At 37.9% G+C, this 20,247-nt stretch overlaps 1 protein-coding gene and 1 pseudogene across 4 annotated transcripts in view; both read right to left on the bottom strand.

The window, feature by feature from the left end:
* Window positions 1-20,247, bottom strand: part of RASAL2 (RAS protein activator like 2) — a 450,535-nt gene that overhangs the window by 19,900 nt on the left and 410,388 nt on the right. For 3 of the 4 annotated variants that reach the window (XM_006867077.1, XM_006867080.1, XM_006867079.1), the window contains 3 exons: window positions 17,603-17,804; window positions 15,305-15,504; window positions 13,386-14,247 (listed from right to left, as the gene is read on the bottom strand). In XM_006867077.1, coding sequence (XP_006867139.1) covers window positions 13,386-14,247; window positions 15,305-15,504; window positions 17,603-17,804 — 1,264 coding nt within the window. The remainder of the gene's footprint in view (window positions 1-13,385; window positions 14,248-15,304; window positions 15,505-17,602; window positions 17,805-20,247) is intronic. The other variant, XM_006867078.1, reaches the window with a different exon arrangement.
* Window positions 1,259-2,442, bottom strand: LOC102815735 (annotated as a pseudogene).

The raw sequence follows: 20,247 nt of genomic DNA, 5'->3' as shown, positions 1-20,247 counted from the left end.
ACAATATATGATAGAATGAATGTAAAACTAATGTTCTCCCATGTAAACTATCACATAATTCACAACAAAACATTTAAGAAAAAAAACCCAAAAAAACAGTATAATCTATATTTCTAGACTTTGTGTCTTTGGAATAGAAGGAAAAAAAAAAAAATTGGAAAAAACAAAAGATTTTTGTTTTCCCATAATCGTGAAGTTATTAGATTCAGTCTCAGTACAGTCAGTGCAACATTTTTTTCAACCTCACAAGCTCCATACCTTTTACTATTTATGGCATGCCTGGACCTCTTGCAGAAGAAAAACACTGTCGACATCAATATTTAGCATTTTCAAAATACACTTTTTGTTGTCTTGAATAAAGAGTTAAAATATTCTTTCAGTCCAATAATTTCAGATTTATTACTTTCTAGATGTGAGATAATGATCTTTCAATATTTGTGTGGGTGATATTTCTCATGTTTTTGAAGATTTCCAGGAAGCTTTGGAGGATTTAATTTTTTTCACTATAGCAGACAGGAACCCTGTAAACCCAGGAGGGTCAGATGAGCAGTTTAAGGCCTTCTGCACAGCTCAGTTCCTGGTGTATTAAGAAATCTACATAGTCTCCTACTTCTCAGCACTTAGAAAAGGATTTTGAGAGGAACAAAAGCAACAACCAGTATTATTTAACAATCAGTATTACTTAATAGCCTAGGAAGGAAGAGAACAAAATAGAAATAATACTGCCTAATAAAACTAATAAAAGCCAAATCCTTTAATTCCAGGATGTCTGTTTGAAAGGAGAGATTCTACCATAAATGTAGAAAAGAAGGTAACTCTACCAGAAAAAAATGAATTGTACCTACAATCACTCAAGACCAGAGAAGCAACTACTAAGAACATTTGTCTTCAATCCCACTTTCCCCAGAAAGGCATATTCTAGGGAATTGGTATTGTAGATCAACAGCCTTTGAGGGGAGAACCAGAAACCAAAAACTTCATGTGTAAAAAGACTACAAGAGCAGCAACATGGCTGTCAAAATTAGCAAGAGCTTAGATTATACACTCTTTGATTATACTTGATTTTTCATGAAGGCCTTTCCTTTGGAAAGGTCTAGAAGAACCTCTTCTTTCATTCTTTCTACTCATTTCATATCAGTTCACCATTTAAGCTAGAAAAGACATGGAATCAGCTAGCATGTAAGTTGGATATGGCACCAATACTCCACACACAACTGAATGAATGACCACATTTTCCTGGTTCTTCCATTGAGAAGGCTCAGTATGCTTCTTTGGACTCAATAGGTGTGATGTTGTTTGAGAAAAGTTTGTAAACATAGGGCCAGATTTTATTCGTCTCTGTCCCAGAAAACTGGTGGAGCACTCTTCGACTTTTGTATAGCTTGCTCCATGACTGACTTTGCCACATCCTTGTACTGTCATAGCCTGGCAGCAACTGCTTCAGGTTTATCATCTTCCTGCTGGACTAATGGTTCACCAGTAATATTATCAATCCCATATATATGAGGTAGATTGAAGTCCAGGTTATATACTCTTCCACTAGGAGGGTGAATCCAACATTGGCTGAGACTATCTTTGAGTGTTTCAAAGGGGATATACAAAGCTATCACTAGATTCAGCCTGTACTAAAGTCCTAGGAAAATCAGTGCTGGCTATGCCTATTCTCCAGCTCCAACATCATCAGGTGTGTGAATCACAGGATCTGTAACCAAAAGACTTTCCCTATGTACTCCTTTGCCATATCACCAAGTTCTGTGTTGGTCTTGATGTTTTCCCACAAGAAGTGGCTGCTGGAGAGATCTGGAGGCCGAAGTTCTGGGCGATCCTTTGGCACACAGTGCCCTTGGCACAGCCGGGCGACCACGCAAAGGCGATTGGAAGGCATTGCCAATGAGAGGAAAGGGCCAAAAAGACAGCGGCACCAGAGGAAGCCTCGGGAACTTTGCATCTTCTTCCCTTGCTCCTATCACTCGCCACTTGTGCGAGGACTCGCCAGCCACCCAGCCGGCTGTCCTGTGGGCCAGCCTTGTCCTAGTCTCTGCATGTGGGCAATGTTTAGTCCGCACCCTGGTCCCTCCCGCACAGCTGTCACATCCTTTGAATTCGCAGCAGCAGTCACTGCTAGCTGGTGGTGCAGACCCTTTGGGGCCAAGTGGGTGGCCTAGTGTCCACCTCTGCCAAGGGCTGCCAGGATACGTTTCCCAGACACAGGGCTCGCCAGGAGCTGGAGTTCCAGAAAGCTGACTTCTTGATGGGCTAAAGCCACTCAGGAGTTAATGTTTTTAGACCACAAATTTCCTTGATGAATACAGAGTCAAAACAATTGATACTGGATTCTGAGAGACATCTTGGCTATTTAGTAGCTATGCTTCTTAATCTCGGTAACTAGTATTTCCCTAATCTATGAAACAAAGATATTACCACCATCGCCACCATACCCATCCTGGCCATTTTATATGGAGCTGCAAGGACTGAATATACCAAACCCAGTGCCATCAAATAGGTTCTGACTCATAGTGACCCTGTACATCAATCTGTATGGGAACAGAGTGCATCATCCTTCCTCTTCCCATGGTGCAGTTGAAGGTCTGACCTTGCAGTAAAGCAATCCTAGCAGTCCAGTATTTATCCTACAGCACCACCCCAGACTCCAAGGATTAAATATGAGAATGCGTTTGAAAGTTCTTTGAAAACTACACTGTGCTATATGGTTTATATGTTAACTATATTATACGTTTAGAAAACTGGGTATTACAATTTATGTAGCTGTTGTACACTGCCAAAATTGGTTCCAAAACATAGCAATCCTGTATAGGGTTTCCTAGAGGGGCCAAAAGGTTACAACTACCAATCTTGTGGTTACCAGTCCAGTGCTTATTCTACAGTGCCACATCACAGTTCCTTAGAAACTATTTAAACTAGGTTTCTGAATATTAGTGCTTTGTCTATAATTTTAGAAATAAATGATGAATTATTTTTCTCTGGCCTGCCTTTTTCATGACGATTACATTTCTTTTCAAATTGTGGATAAAGGACACTAACTCACATAAAATAAGACTCTGATCCCTCGATGTTTTTTACATGAGTTATTGTCCTTTATCCAGGGAGGCCTTCTATCATTCCAGCAATACTGATTTCAGGGTTACTTCTGCACATGGGTAATTTCATTCATTTTATGCTGGTTCTTATTAACTTCAACTTGAGATGGTAATTTTTTTTATTCTTGGCCTACCTGCAAACTGTGATATCCATCAAATACTTGCTAAAATGAAATAGACTATGTTGTTGTTGTTGTTAAGTGTCGTCGAGTCGGTTCCGACCCATAGTGACCCTGTACAGGGTTTCCGAGGGTGTAAATCTTTACAGGAGTAGAAAGCCTCATCTTTCTCCTGCGGAACAGCTGGTATCTTTGAACCGCTGACCTTAAGGTTCGCAGCCCGATTCATAACCACTACGCTACCAGAGCTCCTTGAAATAGACTATAGTCTTGCAAAAATTATAAAGATAGGAGTTAAATTTTATATGCCGATTAATTCTAAATATTTTGTGTCAGATTTAGGTTTGTTTCTAATGATTCAATCCAATAACTCTCCGTATATGTGGATGTGTGTCTGTGAGTGTGAGTATGGAGAGAAAAAGAAGAAACAAAGCTTTGTATGCTGATGATAGCCTTTTATGAGTACAGTGGATTTCTATTTTGAGGACCAATACATCATAAAACTATAATTGAAGGGAATTTTCTTTCCCAGGCAGAGCAGAGCTGAATACCTTAAGAATCTATAGATAATTTTCGAATAGCACCAAGTTAAGACTCTAAATAGATAAGACATTTTTTAAAAAGGAGTATTTTAAGTACCTTGAGAAAAAAACTTGGTTGTAAAGACAAAAAGCTTATCAGAGATGTGCTAGGAAAGACTTTTTTTTAAAAGCAATACTTTAAAAAGAAAAATAAGGGGATCTTTTAAAGGTCTGAAGGAGACTGTGATTAGTTGATTTGCAGATATATTTAGAGATTATGGATTAAAAAACAAAAACAAAAAACTTCATACCTGAGGACGAATGGAGAGATGGATGGATGAATGAATGGATACATACACACAAGCAATTGTGAATGAACTAGAAATTTCTTCTTAAAACCATTTTCTAAACTGTAAACATGTCTTATACTACTTATCAATAGTCTATCATCTCCATTTCTGTTGATGTTTCTTTTGCTTTACTCATTTGCTTATTTTTTCTTTTATTTACCCATATTTTCACTGATATATTATCTCTTTAAATCAACTTTTTTTTAACTTAGCTTTGTGCTAATCAATACCAATAAAATAATGAGTTAGGTATTATATACTTATACGTAGTGGTAACAAATCAGGCTGTGAACCTCAAGGTCAGCAGTTCGAAACTACTAGCTGTTCTGCAGGAGAAAGATGAGGCTTTCTGTGCCCATAAAGATTTATAGCCTCGGAAACCCTGTACAGGGTTCGCTATGAGTTTGACCTGACTCCACGGCACATAACACCAACATTATACATTTGCAGATATATTTGTAATTATGTATTTATATATTTAAAGTTCCTATGTTTCTAATATGCACAAAAATAATTACATGATTATCTAAATAAACACTCTGTGTACATCTGACAATGTTTGAGTATATAGTCGTTGCTGTTATTAAGTGGAATTGAGTCGGTTCTAATCCATAGCAACCCTGTATAAGGTTTCCAAGGAGTGGATGGTGAACTTGAACTGGTGACCTTGTGATTCAAAGCAACTTTGCAGTCCAGTGCATTAACCCACACCACCACACCAGGACTCCTTTAGTATATAGTTGCTGTTGTTAAAGTATAGGATATAGGATTCTTTTCTACAAGGTAAGATAATAGAGTATTATGACAAACAAATGAGACAGCATATAAAAGCACTAGGTTTTCAAAGCACTTTGTAAACTGTATAGGAGCCCTAGCAGCACTGTGGGTTAGGCACTAGGCTGCTAATTGCAAGGTCAACAGTTCAAATCCACTAGTTGTTCCTTGGGAGAAAGATGAGGTTGTTTGCTCTTGTAAAGATTTAGTCTTGGAAATGCTATGAGTTGGAATTGATTTGATGGCAGTAGGCTTGGTATTTTGATTTGTAAATGGTATAAGGTACTTTACATGCTAGTTGAATCATGTATACATCATACACACACACAATAGTCTTCCCTATACTTTGGTTGGCTATGTGCCGTGGAGTCAGTTCTGACTCATAGAGACCCCTGTACAGGATTTCCAAGGCTGTAAATCTTTACGGGAGCAGAAAGCCTCATCTTTCTCCAGCGGAAAAGCTGGTAGTTTCGAAGTGCCAACCTTGAGGTTTGCAGCCCGATTCGTAACCACTATGCTACCAGAGCTTAAAAATACTTGCAAGACAAAATAATGTAGGCTTTAACTATTAGAGAGTCTGAATTAAAAAAAAAAAAAAAAAAGGAGTCAAATTTAAAGGAAACAAATGCTATCTTGCTTTTATAATCTTATCACTTTAGCATACAGAGGACAGGAAAGGTATTTTACTGTGAAACCAAGATTTTCTATATAGTAGCAGTTTAGATAAAGCTGCTGTTTAATAACTGTTTGGAATGTATTACTTCAAGGAAGCTATTTTAGTGGTTATATAGTTAGCAAGATATTGCTAGAATGAACTTTCCTTCTCTGTGGTTTGTTCTGGGTGACTATCAAGAGCCTGTAAATACACTCCAAACTAATGGTATTCTTAGGAAGAAAGAGTATAGCCTCTAAAAAGCATGCTAAAAATACCACCAGGAACATCACCTTCTTAGGGTAATCTGGGCTTTAAATGCTCAGTAAGAAACTGAAGAACAAGATTGGTTTATTCCATTAGTAATGGTGGTGGTAGCCACTGTACCTTCAGAAGGACTAACATAACATCATAACATCCAATAATTTTGAGAGCTTGTACAATGAGAACTGTGTATTCCAGGTCTAGTCCTAGAGTCTATTAGTTGAGGCTTATTTTCAACACCTTCTAATATTTCAGGCCTAGAGCTCTAGCATATGGTATGGTAGGTAGTCAGTAATGGTTGACAAAATAAATCTGACCAATCTTCACTATTCCTTATATTCATGATAGTCTTTACTTCATTACAAAGATATTGGAAAGATATATTAAACAAATTAAAAACCGTTATTGTGCTAGATTGAAAGAAAACTGGTGATTTTTGTTTCACAATTCATTGTTGGAATAATATATTCTTCATATGAAAACACTATATACTGTTTTATTTTTTCTCTATGTGTGCTGGTCTTAGTTTCCAAGCAACCTGTCAATCCTTGAGGGATGGCAGCACATCATACAGCTGTCTTGAATGGTGGTGACTTGTTGCTGTTGTTAGGTGCCATCTAGTCGGTACCGACTCATAGCGACCTTATGCACAGCAGAATGAAATACTGCCCGATTCTGGGCCAACCTCACTACTATTGCCACGCTTGAGTCCATTGATGCTGCCACATTGCCAATCCATCTCGTTGGGTGCCTTCCTCTTTTACTCTGACCCTCCACCTTAGCCAACATGATATCTATCTTCAGCGACTGGTCCCTCCTGACAATATGTCTGAAGTATGAGAGACCAAGTTTGGCCAATCTGACCTCCAAGGAGCACTCTGGCTGCACTGCTTCCAAAATGGATCTATTGGTCCTTTTGGCAGCTCATGGCACTTTCAGTATTCTCCTCCAACACCATAACTTAAAAGCATCAATTCTTCTACGGTCTTCCTTATTCACTGTCCAACTTTCACATGCATATGAAATTATTGAAAATACCGTGGCTTGGGTCAGGCGCATCTTAGTCCTCAAGCTGACTTTGCTCTGTAACACTTTAAAAAGGTCTTGTGCAACAGATTTGCCTAAAGGACTAGTTAAATGCACAGCAGGTGCTCTATAAACTCTTATTCATTTATTAATACTCTGGCAAGTCTTTAAAATTCATCACTAAGAGATGTATACTCCATGTGTTTCTTTTACTCTTTTGAAAGTTTATGAAAGGATTTCCCTCAAGGACTGTTCCACCTCCTTTATAGTTACCTCTAGTTTATGGCCAATAATTATAAAAAATTACCTTATAACTAGCAAAAATTACCTCAAGTTTATGGTCAAGGATACTGAAGAAAAATAAGTGGTTCCAATCCTACTTTGCTATGGCCTTAGGAAAAGAATTTGTATGCATATTCACCGAATCATCCAAAAAAACAAAAAGATGAGAAAGACAAAAAGAACAGGAATTAAGAAATTCCTAATGATTTGAGATAAAGTTCTAGAAAGAGTTTTTCCAGAAAATGAATGAGAGAATGCTTTACGGCAAAAGGCACTGGCATAGCAGTTTCACTGATACCACAATTAGTCATAGCTCAACTATGTTGAGGACAATTAAGAACAAGACAAGTCCCTGTTCCTTGCGAATATTTACTAGATAAAAACAAGACTTGTGGGTTTCAGCTTCTTCACTGTCTGAACAGTCAAGTTCTATTGTGGGTTTCAGCTTCTTCACTGTCTGAACAGTCAAGTTGCTATTGACAAACAAAGAAAGGGTTTAAATTCTGAGAGTCCTTGAGGAGGTAGGTTAGTTGACAAGTTCAACAAATCTAACATGAACACTGTAGTGGCATACCAACAGGTTTGTCAAATACCTACTTAAGAAGCCTCTTCATATATGAATTTCAAAGGTTAGAGAGCATGCTAAGTTTGAACAACTCAAGTAATAAAAATAAGTAAATTCTGTTATATACACAGAAAACACTGATGTACAAAAACAAAATTTAGAAGAAAATGATTAAAAAAAAAAAAAAAAAAAGGAATCCAAATTAAGACTACAAAGAATAAAAAAATTATGAAACAGTTTCCTGGGTGTGTGTGTGGGGCAGACTATTTCTCTGTAAATTGTTTCACTAGGATTTTTATATCCTTCCTACTCACTAGATATGGAAGACTGAAGCCAACAATGGACATTGCTTTGTGCTTAGATACAAATGGAATTTGCATGGGACAGAGTTCCAGATAATTACAGACGCCTACTGAACAATTCCCACAAAGACATCTCCTAGTTTGGGGGAGAGAAGAATTCCACAACACAATTTGCAATTAAAATATGTAAAGGAATTTGCCGCCACCCCCCAAATATGCTGATTATACAGAACATCAGAGCCTTCACAGTGGTGACAAAAGCAAGCAGGAAACAGAAGAGAAAGGCAGAGAATAATAACAATAAAAATTAAAAGAAGCTAGAAAAAAAAATGAACCAACTGGGTAGACAAAGCCAGAAAACAAAATACAATGATTTATGCTTTAACTGATGAGACTGAGGCAGTATCAGCAAAGGCATAAACCAACGTGAATATTTAAAGTTGGGCGAGAATATCTCACTGTGGCTGTGCCCTACTTTATGCCAATTATGAGGGGGCTTCAAAAAGTTCATGGAAAATTCCATTGTCTTTCAATTCCATTTTCTACAGATTTTTTGAAGTCTCATTGAATAATAATAGTCATTCCCTAACTAATTAATGGTTGTAGCACAGAAAGTAAATATTTCTTGGGAGCAATGAAAAACTTTTGGAAATAGTGGTGAGGGTTGAAAAACATGTATGTACTCAACGCTGTCAAAATGGCAACTATTTGTTGTATGTATTTTATCACAATATAATTCTTAAAATTTAATTTTTAAATTGTTTGGAATTCTATGTATTTTGTCCCTGTTATCCATACGCTCTGGTAGCATAGTGGTTACAAATCAGGCTGCTAACCTCAAGGTCTGCAGTTCGAAACTACGAATTGTTCTGCGAGAGAAAGATGAAGCTTTCTGCTCCTGTAAAGATTTTGCAGCCTTGGAAGCCCTGTGCAGGGTCACTATGAGTTGGAACCAACTCCATGGTACCTTAACATCCATCCATCCATTCACCCATCCATCCAGTCTTTTGTCCACCCATAGACATATGCATTGGGTACTTCTGTGATAAGTGCTATATTTTTCTAAAGGACAAATGTTATAAATGGCAAAGGGTTCCAGACAAGCAAAAAAAATGCTACTTGATTTATAATAGTTATAAATAATAGTGTCACCAGCTTGAGTTATGCATTTGGGAGTTGAGGACTGCATAATACAGAAGAAATGGGTAAGGAAAAGTACAAGTAAACTTTAATTCCCCTATTTTGGGCCAGAGCTGGTCTTAAACCAAAGTATGAAAAGTAGGTGGACAGCCCTTTTGTCTTCTCCAATCCTTTTTACTTGTTTAATGCTCTGCTCTACTTCCTACTTCATTCCCAGTGAATTCACGTGGCCCTAAGGCCCTCAGTAGATGTTCGCTTCCACATAGCAGTCAAGCTCAAAAATTGTTTCTTTTCTCTTTCCAATAATTGACAATTAAGATGTGAATGATTCATAGCCTTCTTACAGACTCAATTTGATGACAGGGCTTCAAATAGTTGGTGGAAAAAAATTTCAGTATCTTTTCGTTCTGTTTTTCCATGAATTTCTTAAGCCTCTCATATATATTTTCCTTCTCTTTTAAATGAAAATATTCATTAAGTGAATTGCTGAAATTCTGCTAAGTGTAACAAAATCAAAGTGAAAAAAATTAAGATTGAAGAAAAACTTTCTCAGGAAAGAATGACCAACTAGAAGGTTTTGCACTATTAGTCTGTTCTCTGAATCACCTCACGGTAATCACATTATTCATCCTTCCTCCACGTTTTTGTTTGTGTTTCCAACAATAACTATCAAAGTAGGGGCAAGGGACCACATAGCTAGAGTGGAGGCAGAGATAATCAACTCACCAATGCCGACCTGTAAAACTTCAAGTATATTAAAAAGATACACTGAGGTTTTATAGTGGGTTCTCCTGACCAATTATTTTGCTGCATGAAACAATTTGTCATAAAATTCTTTCCATCAAAAAGTTCCCACTATTTTTATAAAGTTTGACTTGTTATTGATGTTGCGCTTCAAACTGACCTTGCAGTCCAGTGCATTATCCTGCATGCAGTGCCACTCCAAAGTATGATTAGGTTTAAAAAAAAAAAAAAAAAAAAAATATATATATATATATATATACAGGGGCTTCAAAAATTTCAGGGGAAAATGGAATTAAAAGGTAATGGAAGACATACTGAGCAGACCCTCTGCAACAAAGACATGGGAGAAGAAGTGAATAGATACAGATGGTGGTCCTGGAACACTGAGCTTCAGAAGACAAGACACAGAGGGGGACTGAGTGCTGACCAGAAGAGGAAGCTGAACAGAAGCCTTGAGAGAAAAGTAAATTAGGCAGCCTGACCATGCTGAGCTTTTGCAAGAGGCTACAAATACAACAGCCTATAGGCACAGGGCTGGGCTGCAGGTGGGGGACAAGGGGGTATCATCTTCCCTTGTTCTCGTGTTCTCCTGGTAGCTGAGGCATGGTGAGTCCCAACATGGCCAACACAGCGCCCAGTGACACTCCCTCCTGAGCAATCACTGCTAGAGGTGCATGAACCTGTAGGAAACTATGTTTCACAAGCAGCAAAATTTCTATCACATCCACCAGGAAACAAGTAGTGAGTGTTGAGAACAAACCAACATACGATCACCAATTGGTTGTAAGTACAACACCACAATATCTCAGAGAAAACAATTTCAGCTTATATGAAGCAACAAGACAGAGTGCCTCAAACAAGTGACCAAAATATAGACTCAGAAAATATGATACCAGATATGGAATCAGAACTACTTGAAAAGGAATTTCAAAGAATGCTTTTAGGTGCTTTCAACAAATTGAGAGAAAGATCAATGAAAGCAAAGAAGAATTCAGGAAAAAAATACAAGAGCAAACTGGAAAAATAACAGAAAAATTGAAAACCATACCAAAATAGCAATTAGAAGGCCAGAAGATTGATACACTAAGATTTCAGAAATAGAGAATGCATTGAAAGGGCAAAGTAGAAATGAATCAATGGAAAGCTGTAGCAGTAAGCTTGAAGACAAAACTCTCAATACCCATTTAAAGGGACAATCAGCAAAAAGAATTAAAAAATTCAAAGGAAGCCTAACATTTATATGGGACACTATCAAGAAGAATACTTTTATGTCACTGGAATTCCAGAACAGGAAGATATAAATAAAACAAACCCACACAGAAAATTGTCCAAAAGTTGCTGGAAGAAAACGTTCCTAACATAACAAAGGATGAGAAGATACCCATTCAAGTAGTTAAATTAACTCCAAACAAGATAGACTCCAAAAGAAACTCACCAAGACATAATCAAACTTTTCAAAACCAAAGACAAGAATAAAATCCTGGGAGCAGTTAGAGAAAAACAAAAAAGTCAGTTCTAGGAGAACTAGTAAGAGTAAGTTCTGAATTCTCAGCAGAAACCATGCAGGAAAAAAGACATTGGGATAACATATATAAAACTCTGCAAGAAAAAAAATTGCCAACCAAGAATCCTATACCCAGCAAAATTGTTCATCAAATATGGTGGAAAAATTATGACATTTCTAGATAAACAGAAATTAAAAGAATTTGCAAAAACTAGACCAAACTTACAAAAAATACAAAAAGGAGTTTTTTGGACAGAGAACAACAGTAGACAATAACCTGACAAGATCACCTAGAACTAAATCCAGATTTAGAAGTACTCAAAGAAAACAAACCTAGATGACTCAAATTAGGGAACCAGAGATATCAGTTTGCAATAACAAAACATAAAAAAATTTAAAAAAGGGAATAATGCATTACAGAACTTGCAAATTTATGGAGAAATCAAGTAAATTTCAAAAAAAAAAAAAAAGAAAAATTAACCTAATTGTGTCCCTAAAACAGGGGTGGGGAACTTCATTTAGTCTGGCCCTGCCAAGGCAACACAGTTCCAGCCATCACATTGCTGTTGTTGTTAAGTGCCGTCAAGTCAGTTTCAACTCATAGTGACCCGTGTAAGGTTTCCGAGAGGCTGGTAAACTTGAACTGCCAACTTTGTGGTTCAAAGTGATCCTGTAGCCCAGCGCATGAACCCATAGTTCCAGCCATCAGTTAGGGGTAAGTTAATTAAATGTTTGACCAAACATAGCAGGCTAATTTTTAAGTTAATAAATTTTGTTATGGTCCATGAATGATGTTATAAACTTTGGCATAATAAAGGTTCCCCACTCCTGCCTAAAACTAGATGAAGCATTACTCCTAGCCTTAGTCCAACCTCTAACATTAACCCTGGTCCTAATCATAACCCTAACACCAAATGAAATACCCACCCCTACGCACCTACACCACCCCGCCAAAATAAATAAAGGGGGAAAAAGATATTTGTTAACACACAATCTTTGCCTTCCAACTTATTATTTAAATATTTGAATGTAAAATTTTATAATTTTCTATTAACATGAATCATGAATTATATACCAATATGCATTTTGGAATATTCCCATTTGCTCTACATAAATATTAAAATTTGCCAATTGAAGTAAAAAAAAGATAATGGAATTTTTCCATGAACTTTATGAAGCCCCTCATATGTTTATATATATATATATATGTGTGTGTGTGTGTGTGTTTGTATATATATATATTCCTAAGGTTATTAGTTTGCTTTGAAGAGAAAACTATGTGTCAGTGTCTCAAAATGTAATATGTAAGGAAGCAGTGATTGAATTCTCTTATTGTTTTTTTTTTGTTAAAAAAGAGTTTGAATGCTTTATCATGTAAAGAGTCGAAGTGAGTATTTGTGGAGTGTACCCATGTAATTAGAAATATAAGGAAATGAGAAATGCTAAGAAAATCTGTCAGTCCTCCTTTTCATTCTTTCTACCCCTCTCCTTTACCTTGACACTACAGGTGTTCACTTGTTTATTTTTCTAGCCATTTCCAAGAAAAGGCACTTGGGATTTGGTTCTCCAGTGGGAGATGGGGGATGGGGTGAGGAACAGTTATATTAAACTCTTGGTTCAGAATGCAAAACTTTATTCTGAGAGCTTAAAGGGGGTGGGGGATGGGCTGTGGTGGAGAGACAGAGAGAGATAAAGAATTTGTTTCAATAGTCACAAAATATACTATAGTTAATTTGGCTGGAGATTTCATAGTTTAAGGGTCTAATGATCCATTCAACACCACAGATTTGTAAGTGCAAACTGAAGTAGTAGTAGCTGTGCTGCTTGCGGAGAAGGAAAGGGCCCCGTGCCTGGCTGTTGAAAGTCACCTAAGGGCAATGAGTCAAACTGTTTTGCAGCCTAGCCTAGCCAGAAGCCACAAAAACAAAGTATTTCTAAGTGGAAATCTTGTTACATAATTGGATTTCTCAATGAGTTATATATAAAAATCTGAGGAAACATTTGGGTCAGGTGGGAGCCAGACCCCTCCAGCACTCATGCCTACCTGCTGTGTCTGTTGCCTCTGGATGGCTCTCACTTTGGGAACAGGACTTTCTCTGGAGGAAGATGATTGCTGCCGGGACCGGCTCCCATTCTGCACAGGTTCAGCTACCAGGGCGGCGGATGCCACTGACATACTTCCAGTACTACGGAGGGAAGCACTATGAGGCAGAGAAGGTGGGGCTTTGGCTCGGGCACCTAACCCAGCCTGGTCCATTTTCCGGATTTGGGCCTGCCCGGTACTGTTTTGCCGAGGAAGGGCAAGAGGTATATGTCTCTCTGGCACAGTGTGCCGCCTGGAGAAGTCGTCACTCTGAGTGCTACGCTTGGTGAAATCTTCCATGCTGCTATTGCTAGGTCCACTGAGTTTGAAGTCTTCACTGTTACTTTGGCTTCTGGAACTGGCAGTGCTGAGGTTCTCCAAACTGGAATCTACAGAGGCCTTTGGCATTGTTGGAATTGGGTTATTGAGGTGATAAACTGGGTTCTGGAATGACAAGGGCTGGAGGCTGCCTGGCTGGTTCAAGGCTGGGTGCAGGGGCCTCCTCACTTGGGGTGCACTCTGGGGAGTACTCTGGGTTTCCCGAAGTTGTTTGATGCTGGCCACCTGGGTTATGGAAAGTTGGCTTCCAGTCAAACGCATAGGCACATCAAGCATGACAGATGCATGCTCCACTTGAACAGCATGAGTGTCCTGTAAGTCCATGAGAGAGATGCTCCGACCATTAGGAAGGCTACTTTCCTTTTCATCCTTTTCAGAATAAGTCATGCTCTGGGAGGAGGCTTGCTGAACCAGCAGTAATGTTTTCCCTCTGAAGTAGCTATCTGTGTTGTCTTGGCTTGGAGATTTGAGTCTATGCAAATCACTATATAAAAGAAAAGGATTAGTTACTCAGGAGGCAAATTCAACATAGTTAAAATTACTCAACTAAGGCATAGGAACTCTCATGGAGGTTTGCAGACCCAACAGTTGTTGCTGTCAAGTGCCTTCAAGTCAGTTCTGACTCACAGCGACCCTGTATAGATACGGTTTCCGAGAAGCGGCTGGTGGGTTTGAACCACCAACCTTGAGGTTAGCAGTCCAGTGTTTATCCTACAGCACCACACCAGAACTCTGCAGGTCCAATATGGACACTAAAATTCCTTTCTAAACTTAGATTCAATCATTTATGACATTGATGTTTTCCATGCATTGTAACATTGAAAGTTCTGGAGTAAAACCATTTTCTGGCTTTCTCCAAAGGAGTAGAATACTGACCTGTACAACTCCAGCACTGTCACTGGTTTTTTACTAGAATTTCAATCGCTAATCTAGTTATATTTTAGACCCTTCCAAAGTATTTCATTTTATCAACTTAAGTGGTTCTAAGCCTCCAAAAGGAGAAACTGTGAGTGTACAGTCAAACGGTTCCTGCGAAAGGTTCAAGTCTTGCCAATCCAGAGGATACAGTCTAAGCATCAACTTCTGTATCTGTCTGTCTAGATGACGTTGTTGTTAGGTGCCATTGAGTGGGTACTGACCCATAGCAACCTTATGCACAGCAGAATGAAACACTGCCCGATCCTGGGCCAGCCTCACTACTGTTGCCACGATGTGGCCAGTCCAGATGACATAGATAGCTAAAAAATAGTTTAAACTGAGGTCCTCCAGAGTTTAGAATGCTACAATGCACGGAAAAAGTCAATTTCATAGCTTTTAATCTTTCATTACGTGGGTCAAATCTTTTTTTTTTAATGTTTCTTTAATATACTCAGCTCTACATTATCATTACTTGAATACAAGTTATCCTAGATCTTGGTTTTTATTATGTCAAACAATTCAATTGATCTCAGATCAGATGATTCTTTTCAATTGTTCATAAGACTATAATAAACAAGTTAAACAGATTTCTTCCAAATCGCTAAACATTCTCTCTCTCATACCTGTCAGTGGGGTCTTCAAATATTTTCTGCAGCCCAGAAGAGAGGCTTCCACTGACATTTGGACTGGAATTATGTTCAGTGAAACGTCTCAGTTGTTGCTGTATTGGTGTAGGATTAGTCAGGGACTTGGTAATATCAGCAAGAACACGAGGGAGGGGTCCCAATTTTGCCACGGTTGCCTGTAGGAAGGAATTTTCACCCTAATTGGATAACAAGCATTGCGACATCCACCATAGAGTGTTTTTGGGACACGATGCCCATTGATGGAGGGATGGAAGTTGGAGGGAAGGGTAGGTGTTTGCATATGGGAGTGGTAGGTTCATAATGCATTGTTATGGAGCAGTGGAACCATGGCCGTCGAGATGAATGGAGGAGGCGAAACAAGGTGCGGCAGACATCGAGGAAAGAAAGGAAATAGAAATTAGGATTATGCAAATAAAAATTAAAAGACATGCTCAATACAACCAAACTACTGCCATTCCAACTTAAAATAGTCATGCAAAGCAAACTATATCTTTGGGAGGAAGCTAGTATATGTGGGGGTGGGGGTGGGGCAAGGAAGGGTAGGGGAAGAACCTTCTAACCAAAGGAACTTAAAGACCAGAGAATTAGCTAGTGTGATGAAACTTCCAAGGAGAAGGCATCATGTGAGAAAAGAAATGCATGCCAACATACAAGAAGGTGCGGCATTCAGGGTCCAGAGCACTGCAGGGCACACAGCTGATACTGCCACTCACGATCCCATTTCATCCTGGGAACCCTGGCCCTCTGCTAACTAAGGTTGCATCAGCAAGGCATTCTTTTTTTTTTTTTTTTTTTTAAAACAGTAAAATCAAGTAAACTCTTTCTAGGAGATATGACTAGATCCACTTCTGGTTCCCAGGACCAAACAGAAATTAAAAAGCCGAAAGAGTGTTTACAAAGCAAAGCCTGTTAAAAAGACCTTGACCCTGCTTATTTCACAAGATAACACTGTCTGCATCCCACCGATGCAGTGAGTCAACAAAGAATAGTTTTTTACATTAATAACTCGCTTTAGCCATCTTAAACATTTTGTTCTTTAGGGAATCCTTATTTTTCAGAAAGTTATGAGGCTCCTTAGCTGATAATCAGTTTTATATGGTTGCCCTTGGGTCTTCTTTGCCTTCTCCATAACTAATAAGCCTTTCCACTCTGCTCAACTGGGTACAAAAGCCATCTGAAGAATGCATTGACCTACTCAAATACTTTGAGCCACAATTTACATCTGAGGAATTTACCCTCAGCACACACAGATACAAATGAAATTCTAGCTAGAATTTCTAAGTATGAAGAAGAGGCATTAGACGAACAATTACTGTTGTACAAATGTTTTCAGCACCTGTGGACACACTATCACTTATGTCTCCTTGGGACACTGGTCTTTGTTAATAGGTTTTACTCCCTACTCTCCCCCACCACCAAATTTTAATGGTACAAACTTCTAAAGGATAATAGGAAAATGAAGGAAAACAATACACAAATCATTATCACAGAAAAATAACTTTGTCCTTTTAAGTTATTCTAACATACCACCATACATGTTTAAAAAATACCTGTAGCAAACAAAAACATCAATAAATATTCAGATAAACCTAGCCAAAGCATTTAGATTATTTTCTTCTACAAAATCTATTCTTCTTTGACAAATCCAAAAAGAAGAAAATTATCAGCATAGTATAAACTTAAGTCATTAACATAATAAAATTCTTAGCTTATAGTCAGAAAAGCAGTGATTAAAGATAATTGTTTTCTTTATTCTTAACTCACATCTACGGAGGAAGAAAACACCAGGATTTTCAGATCTCAAGTGACTGCAGCACTAGTAATTATATCAACCCCATGACTTGCATAATAGAAATCGCACGAGTAAAACTACTCAAACATGATAGTCCCAGTATTAACCTGTCAAATTTTTTGTTAGAAATTACTATATGCAATTTCATCCTATTTTTTTCATATAAGGCTGAATAACTGAGTATTTGCTATGTTTCTACATAAGTTTTCAGATATATATTTATATGTGTATTATATATAATTTTAAATTTATAGGCATATTCTCCATTAATTCAGACAATTCTTTAAAAATATATCTTAATAATTTCATGGTTTTGAGAATCTCACTGTCTCTAGGTCACCAATTTTTTCAGAAATTATAAACAATTTACTCTCAGAAATCCAGTGAGCAAAATGGTGAGTGCTATCATTCTCTAGGTAATTTCTAGAATTCAGTTATATTAAGGTTTATTTTCTATTATCTTGTCTTCCAGTCTACTTTACCTTATCAAGTTGGGAAACTACTTCCCACAGTAAGGAATGCAAAACTGAAAGCTCTCGACCCAAATCAATGTAACCATCAAAGCCTGGGGTGTTTGAGATGGTGTCTGGATTCGAGATCTCCAAAAGAAAGCGCTTCATTCCACTCCATTCATGTTCTAAAAAATCATTCATGAATGCCATGTATTCCTCCTTGTTACCAAACCTGAAGCAGAGGAAGGAAAAAATGAGAAAGAACAGATTTAGGAAATGAGATGTGATCTTTTCAGTTTACTTACACAGGGTTACAATTTTTTTTTTTTTTTTGAGGTAAGTGACAAATTTTATTATCTTTCAAGCATACTTTCTTACAAACACTTTAATAACTCAAAATCTTTGAAGAGCTGTCTGTTCTCTATAGTGTAAAGCCAAACCTATCTTACTTGGCATTTAAAGCTCTCTACAGTGTAGTCCTTACCTACCAACTGCTCACCAGTATAAGCCTGGCATGTTACTATGATTCTTCAAAGTCTTTCAAATGAACTATTTTTCTTCTTTACTCGTGTTACTTATTTCTACTATAGGAGAACTTCCTCTCTTTTCCTTTTTTGCCTATTTCAGTTATCTTTTTTTTTAATGTTTTATTGTGAATTATATGATAGTTTACATGGGAGAACATTAGTTTTACATCCATTCTATCGTGTATCGTTCCATTGCCATGGTTACAATCCCCTCCATGTATCAACCAACCAAAGGGTATATCCTGCAAGCCTTCCCCCTATACCACCCGCCCCTCCCCCCCCCCTCCGCCCCAGTTATCTTTAAGGCCTCGTTTAAGTCCATGAAAATCATTCCAAAATAAATGGGAAATAATTTTTACCAGAATTAGTCCAAATATGCATGGGTGTATGTGTGTATGTTGCATACACAAGAGTAAATACAAACTTAGTGCTATAAAATCATAGAAACTTTTTTTTTTATTTTTAATAAAAATATCAAAATGAGAAGCTACTATTTTTGGATATACCTTCCACCTAAGGTCTATACAGCTCTAATAATAATAATTCCATCTCTCAAACCCTTCCCTCAAGAATTCTGTGCTCTTTGATTCACACATCAAAATGACAGTTTTGGCATCCTTGAAACACTCAAATCATATCACGTTCCTTTGAAATGTTCTTTGAGTTTGGGTAACAAAAAGGCTATAGAGTGGATGGAGTAATGTTTTTCAATGAAATTCTCATAGGACAGCCCTTGCTACCATCAAAGAATGAGCAGATGTATTATCATGATGGTAAAAATGCCTTGGCACAACTTTCTTGGACTTTTTTCACTAATGCAGTTTTTAATGATCTTAAAACTTCTTCATAATAATCCCTCATAATCATCCTGTGTCCTCTGAGAAAACTTATAAAGATTACCCCTTTGGGATTTCTCAGACAGTCGCCATAATACTTTTAAGCTGACTTCTCCACCTTAAATTGAACTGGCCCAGCAGATATCCTCAGAAGCCAGTTTTGACTGAATCTTTTAGGTGAAGGTAGCCTAACGAGACTAATACAAGACCATCACTGACATAGCTTGTCTGCAGCCATTCACTGACTGCAGACACATACATGCTCAAACACATTTTATTTAGTCTACACATGCATATATAAACTGGAATCCTAGTAGTCATAACTTATTTATATATGAACATATATAATATGGAATACACAGAAATCAAATTGATTACATCTGTGGGAAGAGAAGGTGGAAAAACTCAATACACTAGCCAAAACATGACCAGTGGCAGACCTTCAATTGCTCATATGCCACTTCAGGTTGAAGCTGAAGAAAATTAAAACAAGTCCATGAGAGCCAATTGTCCTACCTGAAAAATAGAGATCACCTCAAGAACAGATTTGATTCATCAGACACTAATGACCAAAGACCAGAAGAATTGTGGAATGATGACATCAAGCTCATCATATGAGACATGAACAGACACTTCACCAAGAAGGAGATTGGGGCAGCCAACAAACATATGAAGAAATATTCATGATCACTAGCCATTAGAGAGATGCAAATCAAAACAACAATGAGATATCATCTCACATTGGCAATAACAACAAAGATAAAAAAAGTAGAGGACAATAAGTGCTGACAAGGATGTGGAGAGACTGGGACGCTCCTGCACTGCTGGGGGACTGCAAAGTGGTCCAACCTCTCTGGAAAGCAATATGGCGCTTCCTCAGAAGATTGGAAATAGAAATACCTTGATCCAGCAATTCCTCTACTGGGTATTTACCTATAAGAAATATGAACCACAACACGAGAAGATATACGCATACCATACTAAAGGGGTAAGGATTCTTTGCTGGTAGCTGGGATGTTGGGGGTGGGTAAGGGGAAGGAGGGGAAGGTAGAGCACAGGGTATGGAATAGACACAGGATAGTTCGGGTGCTAGGGAGGGGGGCAATATACAAGAAGGGGGAGGGGAACAGAAGAACAAAGCAGATAGGAGAACAATTAGGCAGGTTTGCATGGGCTAAGTGGGACAGAGGTAAAGAATGATGTATGCACAACCTTGGAGCAACAGGGCTCTGGGATACAGGGATTGAGACATGGCTGGAATGGGGAAAAGGGGGTAAATAATGTTAAGATGCTTGGCTGTCTTTTGAATCTT

This window comes from Chrysochloris asiatica, unplaced genomic scaffold (genome assembly GCF_000296735.1).
Source record: "Chrysochloris asiatica unplaced genomic scaffold, ChrAsi1.0 scaffold00100, whole genome shotgun sequence".
NCBI classification, from domain to species: Eukaryota; Metazoa; Chordata; class Mammalia; order Afrosoricida; family Chrysochloridae; genus Chrysochloris; species Chrysochloris asiatica.
This window is presented reverse-complemented; position numbering and strand designations above follow the sequence as displayed.